This window comes from Echinops telfairi, unplaced genomic scaffold (genome assembly GCF_000313985.2).
Source record: "Echinops telfairi isolate 266 unplaced genomic scaffold, ASM31398v2 ScPeMD7_3;HRSCAF=10, whole genome shotgun sequence".
NCBI classification, from domain to species: domain Eukaryota; kingdom Metazoa; phylum Chordata; class Mammalia; order Afrosoricida; family Tenrecidae; genus Echinops; species Echinops telfairi.
In genome coordinates, this window is record NW_022103899.1 from 21,501,107 (window position 1) to 21,518,034 (window position 16,928).

General features: G+C 44.6%; 1 protein-coding gene across 1 annotated transcript in view; it reads right to left on the reverse strand.

Annotated features, from left to right (window-relative positions):
• The window catches only part of DNAH7 (dynein axonemal heavy chain 7), a 255,888-nt gene that overhangs the window by 215,575 nt on the left and 23,385 nt on the right, over positions 1-16,928 (reverse strand). Inside the window, exons 11-15 of the mRNA XM_004701731.2 lie at positions 16,082-16,265; positions 11,669-11,848; positions 4,869-5,141; positions 3,334-3,461; positions 1,221-1,299 (exon numbers count right to left, since the gene is read on the reverse strand). Of these exons, the coding sequence (XP_004701788.1) occupies positions 1,221-1,299; positions 3,334-3,461; positions 4,869-5,141; positions 11,669-11,848; positions 16,082-16,265 (844 nt within the window). The remainder of the gene's footprint in view (positions 1-1,220; positions 1,300-3,333; positions 3,462-4,868; positions 5,142-11,668; positions 11,849-16,081; positions 16,266-16,928) is intronic.

Consider the following 16,928-nt stretch of genomic DNA (forward strand, 5'->3'; position numbering starts at 1 on the left):
AAATAGTTGCTGGTCTGATCCAGGAATAGAAGTGGGAGTGAAATGGAGAGAGTTCAAAAATAGATCTGTGCACATATGGAAATATAATTTGTAGCAGATAATGTACATATTTATGGAGCATAGTACAAGTCAGGGGTGAAATAGTGAACTATTTAGTAAATTAGGTTGGGGAACAAGATATCAATTTTGTATTAAAGAGCCTTCCTTACCTCGTGGGAGGAATACAGAGAAGACATATAAAATGGATAATATAATTAGTAGCAAAGTATGTACGATACTCATTCTATTGTTTGCAAAAGCGTATCTCTGAGTACGTGAGTGGGTCCTGGGGGGTGCCTCGATGGGGGTAAGTGAAAAGCACTGCTATTAGGGTTCCAGTTCGTACCTCTCAGACTCACTGTCCCAGAGTCTATTGAACGCATAGCGAGCGATAGGACGGGGTAGAACTGCTCCTCTGTGTGTGCGAGTCTGTCCCTCTTTACAAGCGTAGAAAGGCTCATCTTGTTCATGGAGAGCAGCTGGTAGTTTCGAACTGCTGACCTTGGGGTTAGGGGCCAACACACAACCCACTATACCAGCCAGGCTCCTTACGCTTGATTCTAAACCAAATGTGCCTAAATGCAGCTCTGTGCTGAGTGGATGGCTACAGATAAATTCTCTTAGTAACACACTTGCCTTAGTCTCATCATGGTACCCACACACCTAAATTTGCCAGGGATCGCACTGGTTTATGCCAGTTGGTATGCTAATAACAGGGTTCTAGTAGATGATTGCATCGTGGTTCCAACACTTCACCCCTCCCAGTGTCCATGCCCATTAGTGTCCTCTCATTCTGCCTCTGCCTATGACTTGCTTTGGCCATGTGAATGGGAGCTAAGGTGACACCCACAGGGGCTTGAAAAGCACTGGTACAATAGGCCTTGGCTGCCTTACTCCCCTCGACTGGGCCATGCGAACAGACCCAGATTAACCTACTCCAGTTTGGGAGACAGTGGAGCAAAGTAAAATTACCCTAGTCAACCCAACCGACACCCAGGTGGCCCAGTAACCAGAACTGCCTCGGAGGGCCAAGCCCAAGTCTGCAAACAACAGACCCATGAGTGAAGTATAAATACATTCTCTTCTTGTTAAGCTTCTGATTTTAGCCTTTGGCGTGCTGAGCACCATTGAGGTACTAAGTCAGGGGTGTGCACACACCGAGAAGGGTTTGTAAGCAGTACCTTCATTTCCATCAGCTCGGCTGTATTCGGAGGAGTACTAAGAGCTTTCTCAGCGATCTTCTCGAATTCGTCACATAATCTGAAACACCAGATAAATCAACCTTATGTTTAGAAGCTTCTTTCTAAATAGATGTTACAGGTCATGAAAAAATGCAATGCTATGATTACTCAATGACCGAGCTGATCGTCAAGCCACCATGGACTCAGAAAGCCCCGAGAGAGCAGAGTCCAATGGTCCCATGCGGTTTCCAAGGCAGTAGCTCTTTGCAGGAGGGGCACAGTCTCTTTCTCCCACGGAGCCACTGGAAATGGGAGACGGGATGGTAAACAATCATTGCCAACCCAGATCCAGCCTGAAGGCCTTAGCAGAGGTTCAGCTGAGCAAACAGAAGGCAGTGGCACAGAGGAGGAGGAGGACAACTCTACTTGGATCTGGGTTGGCAAAAAAGAGCGGTGGGAGTTGCAGAAATCAGCCTAAAAGGTATAGACAATTCTTCCGTGAGACTGGCTGTAAGGAACGGGAAGAGGACATCGCTTGGTGACGATACTGGTTTGAAGTGTGGAGTTGGGAGAAGGCAGCTGGTATGGAGCATGGTTGTCAGCTTCCAAGGCAGAGGCAGCAGCAAAGAAGAGGATTCAAGCAAGAGGTCCAGAGGGGAGGACTGAGGGAGCCAGGTCTTGAGGGATGGCCCGCAATAGGACCAAAAGGCTGGCAGTTCCAGCCCACCCGGGGCTCCACGGGAGGAAGACTGGTCATCTGGTTCCGCCTTGGGAACGCGATGGTCGGCAGTCCTTGGAACTGACTCGGTGGGTAAGCATAAAAGACACACGGAATATTTCACTATTCCTCCCATCCTTTCAGTGGAAAAGATGCTTACAGCTAATCCCATCATTCTAGATCCCACATTAAACTACCTTGTCCTCCTTCAACTCACCTGTGGCCTCTCCTCCTTCACAGCGTCTGCGGCAGCAGCACAAACCATTCCTAGCTCGTGGAATATGGCAGACCTTTCGATCCCTCGCTGCCTTTTAAATGTCCTTTTCTCCACCTGGAATTCCCGCACCCCTCTGCTCCCCCGGCAAGCTCCTGCTCATCCTTCCAAGTGGAATCCACCCACCAATTCCTCCCTGCAGCCTTCCTTGATGGCCCGCCTCCCCTAAACTCTACTCTGAGCGAGACTGAATCCTTCTTCCTGTTCTCTGTCCTATCCCAGTGGCTCCTGCTACTTTTTAGTACAGTACCTACTGCATCATGCTGCAATTTGCTGACCTGCATATCAATTTTATATTCTACATTGCAACTTTTCTGAGCAGTTTTATTCATATTTGGAGCTCAAGTGCCTAGTCTTATACCTAATGTGTGGGAGGCTAAATAAAGCCTCTTTCAGGCTTCTGTGTTTCCTGAGAGGATGCTATCTGATGATCGATTATTTTACCTTGATACCAGGACCATCACAATACATTCTGATTATCTGGGTCTCCCCCCAACCCCATGGCACTGATACCAGGAGAGGTTCCTGGAGCCATGTCGATACCAGTTCTCAGACAACTAACTACATTTCTTGTCTTAAATAAACACAATCTGTTTTATACTGAAATTGGTATATTAGTATTTAGTGAGTTTACTTATTGTGAGTCAATATCCCTAAAAATTGAAATGGCAGTCGACAAGTATTATCAATTCATTTGGTTAACAAGTTACTGTTTCCTTGAACAGTGAGTATGGTAAGACGCAGCTCCGAATTTGTGGGTTGGTCCGTAAGACTCCGAAAGCCCACTTGGTACTGATTGTCTTAGATTAGATGATAGCCACTTGACTTTACAGAAGAAATGGAAACACATGTCAATACTATTATGAGCCAGACAACTGAAAAGGCACATTTGTGGTGGAAATAAAATCATGCTAATAACTTCACAATAACACTGTGACAAAAAAAAAGCCAAATGGCAATAAGAATTAGCATTGCTTTTTTCTTAATCATTTGGGGTATCACTGTAATCCATCCCCTTTGCTGAGGAACAATGATTCTGTTTAGCTTTCATCACTATGATATAAATTTAATTATTAGTACCTAATAATTAGACAAAAAGATAATGAAGGTTGTACAAATACCTTGTGTTTACTTCCTGATGATCTTTGAACATTTTGGCGATAAGTTTCCCACAAATACTATCTGCTCGCTTCACCAAAGCTCTGATTAACTCCTCACAGTGGATCTCAAACATTCCTAAGCGGATGGTCTGGAACATAAGCACTGAAGGGTAATTTTTTTTTAAATCATGGAAAGAAAGAAAAATGAATACAAGACTCCCCCAGTTTTGCTTCTCATGGTGTTTGTTGACTTTTTCTGTGATCTAGGAAGATGGCATTTCGTTTTAAAATATTGCGCAGGGAGGATTTTCTGACTATGCCTTGATATTGTGCACCTGTCTTCTACAAAAGCTTCCCTGAAGGGTTTGTCCCTCAGGCGTCCATTCTCTTCCAAGAGCATGATGGACAGGAAGAGTCGGGAGCACTTAGATATGTCTGAAAAGATAGCGTGGGGTTCAAGTGTTCCAGTCTGTGTAAAAAAAAAAGTAATCCACATTCTTGACCCAAAAATGATTACAAAAGGTGAAAAAGAAGAAGAGTTGTACAAGTTGGATTACTGGTAATCCTCCTGAACAAAAGTACCCACATTTGGACGCAAGGGGTCTACTTTCAAAAGGATCAACAAACACTGATGTAAAAAACACCAACATTATATTCTTGGGAGTCATCCTTGGCAGATTACATAAAGTACTTAAAAGTTGGCATTACGGCACAAGAGTATCTGCTTCCTAAGGATAAGGAATGTGTCTGTTTTGTCCACCTCCTTAGCCCCAGGTTTTTGACAATATGGCCCAAACTGTGAAAGCTGGAACCCACCTGAGGCAGAAACCTGTGTGAGAAGGAAAATGCCAGTGCTTTCTGTAATAGGGTGAGAGAAATGTGGAGGGCTGGAGCCCTCAGAGGCCTGGGAAAACAAGGCAGTCCCACTGAGTTCACTGCACTTCTCCCACCAGCTGACGTTCATGGTACCGTGGTGGCTTGCAGATGACGATGCCACTGGAAGCTATGCCAGTGGTGTTTCGAGCACAAGGAGGGGCACACACCTGTTGGACATGATTCCACAGAGCTTCCAGACTAAAGCAGAATCGGGCGGGGCTGGGGTGAGAAAGGCCTGGTCGGTCTACTTCCAAAATTTAGCCAATGAAAACCTCATGGCACCAACAGACCGATGCCCAACTAACTCGTGTGCTTTGGACATGCCATCAGGAGGGAACAGCTGCTGGGGGAGAACATCGTGGTCGATGAAGGGGCGGGCCAGTAAGAGGGATGGAGGCCCTAGGGGCGATGGAGTGGCACGGTAACCGCTACCATGGACTTGACTGTGCCAGCGGCCAGAAAGAGGGTGCCAGACCAGCCAGCATGGTGTGCTGTGTCAACTTGATGGCTGTCGGTTCTCAATCCAGCACACGGTGTGGCACAGACCAGTCTCCATGAAGACTTTTCTCATGGATACCAATGGCCTGCTGCTTTTGATTGTACGTTCTAAAATCCACATGCTAAGAACACTGGGAAGAGATCGTTCTACATAATAGTTGTACAGGACAGGGCCCATTCACCTTTCTAGATGTATACTGTATTTCCTCCATCAGCTTTTGGTACTTGCGGATTTCGCCGATTATTTTCTCATAGCTGTGATTTTCTGCAAGGAAAGCATCGACATCTTGCTCAGCTTTCCTGGTGACCAAATGCTCATACTTGTCATACAGCCTGAGGTGCTCCATAGGGGCCACACTTTCTTGCTCAATCACTTTCTTAATCTTTTCTTTGTGTGCGTCTATAATTTCATTCAGAATGATCGGCTTCAAGGTGGTGCGCTTGGATTTACTTTCCTACACGGAGAGAGGAACAACGATTCGTTACTTAGGCTTTTTGTATTTCTAATCTCAAATCTTTAGAAAAACCGCTTTCGATAAATAGCAGTTCCGCTTCGGTCTAATTATATCCATTTGGGGAATAGCTAGGTTTCCTACACTTTCCCTCTTTTTCTTCAAGGCTACCTTGTTTGATGTTGCTTGTTCTTGACCAAATTTTCTTCATGGATGAAAGAGTAGTTACTGAAACATATACACAGAATAAGACTTAGAATGCAAAACGAGCAAAACTCACATTTTATTTGGCCAACAGTACATGCTAGTTTTATGAGGTAGTGCTTACATTGTACGTTATTGACAAACAAATGCAGGAACAATCCCCATGTCTGATCATCATATTCTTTGATCGTTATCCTATTTTACCTCGAGCAGTAATCTATCTGGAACAAAGACTGTTTATTCAGTCATTGACCTTCGCTTTTTTAATCTGTGAACTGGAGCCCACTAACATCACTTCTTGTACAATTCACATTCTGCTCTCACAATGGGGAATCCCTGGTGGCACAGTGGTTAGGTGCTCAGCTGGGAATAAAAAGGTCCATGGTTCGAACCCACGAGCTCTGTGGGAAATGATGTGCCAGTCTGCTGCTGTAGGGAGTTCGTCGTGGAAACCCCTTGGGGATGTTCTACTTTGTCCTTTGTGGTCTGACTACGAGTTGGAATAGACCCATGTCAACGGGTTGGGTTTTTTATGTGGGGGTGGGAGTGGTGGGGAGTTAGTGATCCCTATGATGGCAAGAATAAAGCAGACAATGATATTAACTAAGCACACAAAATCTATCGGTTTATCTCCTCAGTTTAGATAAGGGAAACGGAAAGTCAATGGTGCAAACAGTTAATGCACTGGGCTGCTCACCCCAAGGTTGAACGCTCACAGGTACCCAGTGCACCTCAAAAGAGGGGAAAAAAGACGACGACGACTCACTTCCTTCAAGTTGATGCCAATTTATGTTGACCTTATAGGGCAGGATAGAACTGCCCCTGTGAATTCCTGAGACTGCAACTATTTACAGGAGTAGAGAGCCCCATCTCTCTCACAGAGTGGATGATGGTTTTGAACTGCTGACCTTGCAGTGAACAGCCCAAATGCTTAACCACTGCACTCCTAGGCCTCTGGGTACCAAAAACCTGCCTCTGAAAACGCTAAAGAGCACAGTTGTCCTCTGATACAGAAGTTGTCCTTGTGAGTAGGAACCAGCCCAACCACAAGGCCTGTCTGGTTTATCACCTTGAACTAAGTTACTCTTGCAACTATGAGGGGGCTTCGAAAAGTTCCTGGGGAAAAAATCCATTTTCTTTTCATTCTGTTTTTTTCCATGAACTTGGGATTCAAAATCAATCCAACGGCAATGGGTTTGCTTTTGGCTTGAGTTTTAAGCACCCTTAATTCTTTTTTTTTATTTTTAAACATTTTATTAGGGGCTCATACAACTGTTATCGCAATCCATACACACATCAATTGTGTAAAGCGCATTTGTACATCATTCTCAAAACATTTTCTCTCCACTTAAACCCCCGGCATTAGGTCCTCATTTTTCCTCTCCCCGCTCCCCCCTCCCTCATGAGCCCTTGATAGTTTATAAATTGGTATTTTGTCATATCTTGCCCTGTCTGACGTCTCCCTTCACCCACTTTTCTGTTGTCCGTCCCCCAGGGAGGAGGTCACATATAGTTCCTTGTAATCGGTTCCCTCTTTCCTACCCACTCTCCCTCTACCCTCCCTGTTTCGCCACCCACACCACTGGTCCTGTAGGGCTCATCCGCCCTGGATTCCCTGTATTTTCTTAAATCCATTGCCATCGACGTGTAGTGACCCTGAAGTCAGAACAGAACTGCCCCCGAGGGTTTCTGAGACTGTAGATCTTTGCCGGAATTGAAAGCTTCCTCTTTATAACGCAGAAGGGCTGTTGTGGTTTCAAAGCGCCGCCCAGAGGATCCCCTCCGGGAATCGAATTGACCTGATAGCAGTGAGTTTGGATGTTTGGTTTGGGGATAGATTGTCTAACTGTCACCCAGAACAAGAGATTTTAATTGTGACTAACAAGAAACGTGTCTTTAATGGGTACTCTTCTGTATTCAAATTCATCAAATAGGTCTTTAGAAACTGGGAATTTGGTCAGTTATCTAGTATGAGTTGGCCCACGGTGCCCTCTAGTGGCTGTTTTATGAAATAAGCTGAGAACTGATGCTTCGTGAGCACTTTAGTGGCTCTCCAACACCTTCATCAATACCCTGGAGCCTCTCAGCAAAACCGATGCTTGATATCATCTTTTCTGAAAGAGAAGTCAGGATAAAGCACTCGATATTGTGCACTCTATGTACTGTGAAATTACTGGATTGCATATGCGGCTCGTTAATACTCATTTCGGATGTTTCTTGGATTTGTTAACTGCCTGCCTAATCTATCTCCATAAGCAAAAGAGAATACTGAACTTTAGGCCTATGTTAGAACTTCAGGCCTATCCTTTTGATGTGGGTTCTAATCAGATCCTATCAAGAGCCAAGAGAAATGATCATTCCTGTGAGTGATCTGTCCATTCAATCCTTCCGAGTTCTAAAGTCTATCAACTGACATCATCAGACAGCCTCTCAGCCCCTGGAAGATTTGCCTTCCATTTTCAGGAAGTGCATTTCTAATTTCATTTTCACTCTCTTGAAGATTGATATGAAACAGCTATGGGAATTTCACTCCTGCAAGTGCTCAAAGATTGCAGAGACCAATTACAATGATCCTAAGCATTGGTCTCCAAACCGGACTCATTGCCAGGATCAGCTAGGGAAACCCTGCTGGTTCTTATTTCCGAGTAGCAGCTCTGTAAATAGGTGTGTCTCATGGGGAGGTGTGGTGGAGAGAGGAGGGCATGTGGAAATGGTGGTGGCAGGGATCCCTGACGTTTTCATTTTTAATATGTCACCAGCCATGCTGATAAGGCTTTGGAACGATTCCCTCTAAGTCAGACCTATCTCTCCTCTCCTCTCCTCTCTTCTCTTCTCTTCTCTTCTCTCTCTCTCTCTCTCTCAAAATTTGATGCCAGAAAAGATATTTTTCTGTCCTGGAACTGTGTGAAGTAACTTCTTCTTTCTTTATTAGGGACAATTTGGTATATCTTGCCACAGTTTTCTCTTTAGTTTAACAACCAGGGAGTTTAGAACCATGTTTACAGACCATGAAAGTCACAGCTGCTTGGATTTAAATTTTGTCTCAACCAGGGCTTCAAACTGGCCCATTCCACTTTGAATCCCTACTGAGAATTCGACTCTGTACCCCAGATATAAAGAATTAGAATCTACATGCTAGCAGGTTCTGTAAGAATGACCCAGGGATGTCATTAAAAATGTAGATTCCGATTCAGAATATCTGGGGTGGAACTTCTCAGCAGGGGTTGTAAAGGGAATGATCCAATTTGAAGCCTTGCTCTTAATTCTTATTTTATTAAACTATTATATTTGTCTATTTCACAAACTATCTCAGATCAGTCTTAGGAACAGGCAGAGTCTATGTAGAATAGAATGCAACCAAAGTATTGGAAGTGACCAGAGAACAAGATATAGTAAGTTTCTTGATACTTCCATTTATGATATCTGTAAGTACACACACACACACACACTTGGTCTTGTTTCTCAGTGGAAACAAGGATCGACCCTGACTCCTGGCGACCCTATAGGACAGAGTAGAACTGGCCCTATAGGTTTCCCAGACTGCAACTCTTTATGAGAATAGAAAGCTTTGTCTTTCTCCCATGGAGCGAGTGGTTGGTGGCTTTGAACCGTTGACCCTGCAATCTGCAGCTCAGTAGAAAAGGTGGGGTGGGGGAGAGGATCTTTTCCTTAAAAATTCATAACAACATGCCTGTTCTTATCCAGGTCTGATCCAATATCCATACTACCAGTGTTGTCCACCCACCCAACCCTTTGACAATAATCTAGTTAAAAATGGTCTGCAAGGGTCTCCTGAGCACCTGGCACGAGAATAGACAAATCGCAGAGGAGCCCACGGCTTCCCTTCTTTAAAGCCCCTTCCTGAGAAGCCCTGAGTAAGAAAGTAAAGACATCCGGAGAAGCAAACCACCATGAACAGACGTCAGCAAACTGTAAGAGGGGTTTCAAAACGCTCATAGGAAAGTCAATGGAAAAGACAAGCTTTTTGGAACACCCCTTCCCTCAGCCACCACCACCCAATTGTATAACCCTCAGGAGAAAGATGAAGCTGCCTATTTCCGTAAAAACGTATAGTCTCAGCCATCCTATATAGGCTCTCAGCGAGTCAGAAGTGACTGATGGCAGTGTGTGGTTTTTGATTTCTTCCATAGTCAGCATGTGGAGGTCAGCTGGCAGATACTGCATATTGGACAAAGGCTAAAAATACTTAATATTTATACAAAGAACTAAAAATGTAATGCTTATATAACTAAGTACAAGAGACAACCAAAAGCAAGCAGAAATATGTTTTAAAGAGACTAATGGTTACAAGTCTGGCTAGACCAGAGGATGTACATTGGTACAGATAGGAACCGGAAACACAGGGAATCCAGTGGTGTGAGTGGCGATACCGGGAGGGTGGAGGGAGTGTGGGTTGGAAAGGGGGAACCATTTTCAAGGATCTACATATAACCTCCTCGCTGGGGGACGGACAACAGAAAAGTGGGTGAAGGGAGACATCGGACAGTGCAAGATATGACAAAATGATAATTTATAAATTATCAAGGGTTCATGAGGAAGTGGGGAGCAGGAAGGGAGGGGGGAAAATGAGACGCTGATGCCAGGTGCTTACATGGAGAGCAAATGTTTTGAGACTGATGAGGGCAATGAATGTACAAATGTGCTTTATATAGTTGATGTATGTATGGATTATGATAAGAGTTGTATAAGCCCCCAATAAAGTGACTTTTTAAAAGGGGGAAAAAGACCCTAATGGAATTTATTTAAAATGAAAATATTTTTAATTAGAAAAATATATTTTAATTTTAAAGATTCTTTAAAAATTGGAAAACCAATGGAAAGAACAATTGAGGTGATTAGCCTCAAAGTGAACATTTCAATATTAAGTGAAAAAAAGCAAGCCACATGTAAAAGGTTACATGTAAGTTAACCCCATTTATACAAAGATATGAAAACACAAAATAAATGTTTATGGATTTATAGGTAATTTTATTTCTTCGAAATCAAGAATGATACAATATTCAGGACAGTGACTCTCATGCCAGAGGGCTGGATAAGAAGAAGAGGGATATAAACAGAGAGGGACAGAGAGGACTTAAGAGGGATCCATAATATTCCATTCCTTATATCGGGTTATAGGTACATTAATCTTACTACTATTCCTTAAACTTCACATACTAATTGCCTCTGCTATTTGTATGTGTATAATATTCCTGACATGTTTCTAAAAGAGAAAAGGAAGGCAAGACCTAAAAGTACTATCATTTAAAGAACTTCAGACCTGCTTTTATCCAATATTAGACTACAGCTCCTACTGCTACAATGTCACAAGTCTTAAAACATCCACTGCTGCCAAGTTGATTCAGACTCATAGCAACCCTTTAGGCTAGAGCAAAACTACCCCTTTGGGTTTCTGAGGTTGCAAATCTTTACCAGAGCAGAAAGCCTCATCTTTCTCCTATAGAGATGCTGGTGTATTTGAACTGCCAACCTTCCAGTTAGCAGCCAACACATAACCCACTATAGTACCAGAGTTTCTTTAGTTCAGGATGTTGTTGCTAGGAGTCCTGGAGCTGATTCAGACGTATACCGGCTCGAGGCACAACAGAATGAAATATTGACCAGTCCTACACCCAGTCCACAATCATTGCTATATTTGAGCCCATGGTGCAGCCACTGTGTCAATCCATCTCCTTGGAGCCCTTGATGGATAGCTATGCTAAAATGCTTGGACAAAGAGAAAAGAAGGGATCATAGAATTTATGAGCTGAAATGATGGAGGCAGGCACTCAGTATTTTTTTAAAGCTGTATTTGGAGGATAATCAATTGCATAGCATCTTTACAGGATAAATCAAAACTCATGGCCTTTGAGCCAATGTCGACTCATAGTGACCCTATAGGATACAGTAGAACTGCCCCCACAAGTTTCGGAGATTGTTAAGCCATCTTTTTTCCCTTGGAGTAGCCAGTGGCTTCAAACTGCTGACTCTGGGAACCACACCCCGATGTGTAACCACTATTCCACCAGGCATCCTTTTACAGAATAGGAGCTACAGAAAATACTTATTAATTGCTTCAAACCCAATCAAATTTTAAGCCATTCTCAGAAAGATTTCAACTGAGTCCTATAGAAAAGCAGGTTGACAAATTAAGTATATTTTAAGAGAAGCAAATGGGAAATAGAAGATAAAACACTTCTTTATACACCAAGGTGACTAGGCCATTTACATTCTTCAGAACAAAGCATTTATGTCTATACCTCCCAAAAGTTATTTGAAGTGGGTAACAGGTAAAGTCAAGCAATCAGAAGATGTTCGTAGCTTACCCACTTGGAATACAGTTTTGTCTCAACTCTTGGCACGAAGCTGACAGCCTTAAGCATAACATCATAAACATTTAGGAGGATGTCTCTATAGTCATTAAACTCAGGTTCAAATTTAATGGTGTCATTATCAAGGATCAGCCTCATGATGAAACCTGGATGTTCAAAGGCTCTGACCGAATCCTAGAAAATCAAACAAACAAGTAAATAAGAACTGTGACAGACGAAGGAGGCCACCTGTCCCCGTGTTGGTCCTTCCTTTCATGTCCTTGACAGGTACGCCAAGGGAGGAGCAAACAGTGGGTTTCTGCTTATATGGCCTTTCTGACCCTGGGCGTGTGGTTCAAGTGAGATGATTTACTAGGCTGCAGTCTTGCAAAGGGATTGGTTCGTCTACTATGCAAACAGGGGATGTAAAACCCTCACAGGGATTGATGGACTATGATGCAAATCAGGAGGTGGGGCCCTCCAAGGAGATTTCTGTTTTGCTGTCCTTTGTGGTTAAAACTCACAGCTGTAGAATAGACCTCACTACTGTCAGGAAGAGCCAGGAGCAGAGCATATGCTTTGGACCCAGGGTCCCTGCACGGAAAACCTCCTAGACTCAGGAGAGAGCGAAAACTAACAGTGGCCATAGCATGAGACAGTGCAGGTCAGCATAAGGAGCAAGAACCAGGAGACCAGAGTGAGGCAGCCGCAGGGTGCTCAGCCCCCTGCAGAGCGATAAATAGGTGAGCACCTTCAGGCTGTCAGTGGAGCAAAAGAGCTGTAACACTTGCCTGAGCAGAGAAGAGGCCCGGGCAGAGGACCAATTGGGAGATGCCTTGGTTCCTTGGTTGGGAGTTGTCCTAATTGAAGAGCTCCACCTGTCTTCTGAGTTGTATCCAGTGACCTGTCTCCACGTTGATCCTGATCCTGAGTTGTTACTTTCTTAATAAGCCCCATAACCGTGAGTATTCGGTATGAGTTTCGTGTGACCTCATTAAAGGAATCATTAAACCCAACAGAGAAACAGTGCCACAGGGCGGAAGACTGCCGTCAGAATGGGTAAAAAAATAAAAAGGATTGGAGAGTAGCGGTATAAAGGGCTACCTCCCTCCCCCCTCTCCCCCCCAAAAAAAAACAAAAACAAAAACGAGTTTTGTTTTCGGAGTTATATATTTAATTTTTTTTACAAAGCAACCTTATCACCTTCAAGGTACTCTCCATTACACTTAATACATTTGCCAAATCTGTGATTCCATTTTTGGAAATATTCTTCAAACTCATCTGTTTGGATGGCTGACAGCACCTCCCTCGGTTTTTTTTCTTCACCTCTTCTATATTGCCAAATTGCTGTCCTTTCACATCCCTCTTCATTCGTGCAAACAGAAAGAAGTCGCACAGAGCAAGTTCAGGTGAGCAAGGTGTGTGGGGCAAGAGAGGCATGCTGGTTTTTTTGTTTGTTTTTTAATCATTTTATTGGGGCTCGTACAATTATCACAATCCATCCATCCATCCATCCATCGTCTCAAGCACATGTGTACATTTGTTGCCATCATCGTCAAAACATCTGCTTTCTATTTGAGACCTTGGTACCAGCTCCTCATTTTCCTCCCTCTCTCCTTGCTCTCCCCGCCCTCATGAACCCTTGATAATTTATAAATTATTATTTTGTCATATCTTACACTGTCCTACATCTCCCTTCACCCACTTTTCTGTTGTCCACCCCCCAGGGAGGAGGTCACATGTAGATTCTTGTAATTGGTTCCCCCTTTCTACCTCACTTCCCTCCACTCTCCTGGTATCGCCACTCTCACCACTGGTCCTGAAGGGGTCATCTGTCCTAGATTCCCTGTGTTCCCAGTTCTATCTGTACCAATGTATATCCTCTGGTCTAGCCAGATTTGTAAAGTAGAATTGGGATCTTGATAGTGGGAGAGGAAGCATTTAAGAACGAGAGGAAATTTGTATGTTTCATCGTTGATACCCTGCACCCTGACTGGCTCATCTCCTCCCCATGACCCTTCTCTAAGGGGGTGTCCAGTTGCCTACAGATGGACTTTGGGTCTCTACTCTGCAATCACCCTCATTTACAATGATATGACATTTTTGTTCTTTGATGCCTGATACCTAATCCCTCCGACACCTCATGGTCACACAGGCTGGTGTGCTCCTTCCACATGGGCTTTGTTGCTTCTCAGCTAGATGGCTGCTGTTTATCTTCAAGCATTTAGGACCCCAGACGCTATATCTTTTGATAGCCAGGCACCATCAGCTTTCTTCACCACATTTGCTTATGCACACATTTGTCTTCAGTGATCATATTGGGAAGGTGGGCACCCACTGATAAGATTTTTTGTTCTTTGATGCCTGGTCCCTTCTACACCTCGTGGTCACACACGTGTGCCTCTTCCATGTGGCCTTTGTTGCTTCTGAGCTAGATGGAGAGGCATGCTGTTTTTTGCCAAAAACTGGTGCACTGAGATTGCTGCGTGAGCAGGTCCATTGTTGTGGTGGCAAAACCAGTCCCCAGTCTCCCACAAATCAGGGCTTTTTAAAAAAAATAATTTTACTGGGGGCTTGTACAACTCTTATCATAATCCATCCACCCATCCATTGTGTCAAGCACATCTGTACATTTGTTGCCATCATTATTCTCAAAACATTTTCTTTCTACCACTGTAGCCCTGGTATCAGCTCCTCATTTTTCTCCCTCCCTCCCCACCTCCCCTCTCATGATCCCTTGATAATTTATAAATTATTATTTTGCCTTGTCTTACACTGTCCGATGTCTCCCTTCACATACTTTTCTGTTGTTTCCCCCACCCCCCCACAGGGAGGGGTTATATGTAGATCCTTGTAATCAGCTCCCCCTTTCTACCCCTCCATCCTTCCACCCTCCCAGTATTACCATTGGTCCCAAAGGGTTCATCTGTCCCAGATTCCCTGTGTTTCCAGTTCCTATCTGTACCAGTGTACATCCTCTGGTCTAGCCAGATTTGTAAGGCAGAATTGGGATGATAGTGGTTGGGGGGTGTGTGTGTGGAGGAAGCATTAAAGAACTAGAGGAAAGTTGTATGTTTCAGCGTTGCTATACTGCACGCTGACTGGCTCATCTCCTCCCTGCGACCCTTCTGTAAGGGGATGTCCAGTTGTCTAAAGATGGGCTTTGGGTCTCCACTCTGCACTCCCCCTCATTCACAATGATATGATTTTTTGTTCTTTGATGCCTGCTACCTGATCCCTTTGACACCTCATGATCACACATGTGTGCTTCTTCCATGTTGGTGTTTTGTTGCTTTGTTTTTCTGTCTTATTTTGGGGCATATTATCTCTGCAGGTCTATCTAGATAAGATAGGCTGGATAAACAATCTAGAGGAGAAAAGAACGGGACCGACAGTTCCGGGGGACATGGGAGAGGGGGAGGGGGAGGAAAAGAAGTGGTGTTAACACACCCAGGGACAAGGGAACAACAAGTGATCCAAAATCGGTGGCGAGGAGGGTGTAAGAGGCCTGGTAGGGCTTGATCAAAGATAATGTAACCCAGAGGAATTACTGAAACACAAATGAAGGCTGAGCATGACAGTGGGACAAGAGGAAAGTAAAAGGAAGTAGAGGAAAGAACTAGGAGGCAAAGGGCATTTATAGAGGTCTAAATAAAGGCATGTACATATGTAAATATATTTATATATGATGATGGGGAATCAGGCCTTTTTTTGTTGCACTCTGTCACACAATCTTTTCAGAACCTCTAGATAGAAAGCATGATTAACAGTCTGACCTGGTGGAACAAACTCCAAATGCACTATGCCCCTCGCATTGGAAAAAAAAAAAAAAGCATCAGTTTTTTATGGGGTGCCCCCTCATACGTCTGACCCTCACCTTGTAGGAATGAGCTTTGGGCTGATTATCCTCCCCTCTCATGAAGTTAGAGAACCTCACACACAACTGCTAACTTACAGGAGGCTCTAATAAGAAGAACAAGAGGGTTTCCCAACTAGACCTGCTGGTTTCTGGTGTTCACTGGGCCTACCGATCAACTCAAAGGTCAAGATCTTAGATAAAGGAAGATATTCAGCACAGAGAAGTTCTAGAATCGTGCAAGACCGACAAGCACAGAAAGAGAATACTCCAATGCCAAGGTCCTGCTTCGACAGCATCCAAGACTACCTTCCAGAGGCAGAAAAGGATCCTTGTGGAATTGTTCCCAGCTGCCATGGCCCGACTTCCCTGGCATGGACACTGTCACTACTTCTCGCTAATCTGACCTAGGTGATGGTAAGGACACCCCCTACCTAAAGCACTACACTCTTTCAACCCATCAGCACAACAAGTCTCGAGGTCAAGTCTGCTCCTGCACTGGCCCGGGTACCCTCTCATCTTCCTCTGGAAGCAGGGCGACGCCGACCCCTGGGGCACGCGGCCCTACTCACTGGGGGCTGGGCGATGAGGTCGGTGAAGTCTTGCATGGAGGCCAGGGCCAGCCCCTGCAGCTGGCTCGTCATGAGCGTGGCGGCGCAGTTGAAAAAGGACTCCAGTTTGGCACTGCTGTCGCCAGTTGGCAATTGCTTCTTCTTATTACCTTGGTAATAAATGTTCTGCACTTCCGGAAACCACCTGGAGAGAATGAAAGACTTTGAAAAGTTGACTGCTTGTAACTCCTCTTAGGGCCGCGTTCACGGTCATTTCTGGACCCTCAAAGGTCTTCCCCGAGAGGGACAGGGCTCGGTGACATCATCCGCTCCCCGAAGCTAAGCCCTAGCGGCTTTCGCTCCTCTAGTGAAAGAGAGTTCAAATCCTCGCCAACAGAACGTTACTCCACGAAGGAGGTTCGGGATGGGAACACACATCTCCCTCCGGGGACTTGGGGCCGGCCCGCTTTACAGAGAGACTGAACCGCTTCCTGGATGTCATGCAATCGGAGTGGTCCCCTGCAGGGGTGTTATCTGTGAGCAAGCCAAGGCGGGCCCAAGCACACGCTGGGCAGGTGGGGGTGCACGAACCAACATGGAATTGAACAAAACCGCGCGTTTTATTTTCCTATCCTCTTCAATGTGGAATCTTGAAAGAACGGGTGCTTTAAAATAAGGTTTTAACAAAGTGTTGAAGGAAACAGGCAGCAGACACCAAAGAACAAAAACCATCATTGTGTGACCACCTTCCACACATAAACGCTGAAGACGAATGTGTGCATAAGTAAGTGTGGTGAAGAAGGCTGATGGTGCCCGGCTATCGAGACCTATAGCGTCTGGGGACTTAAAGGCTTGAAAGTAAACAAGC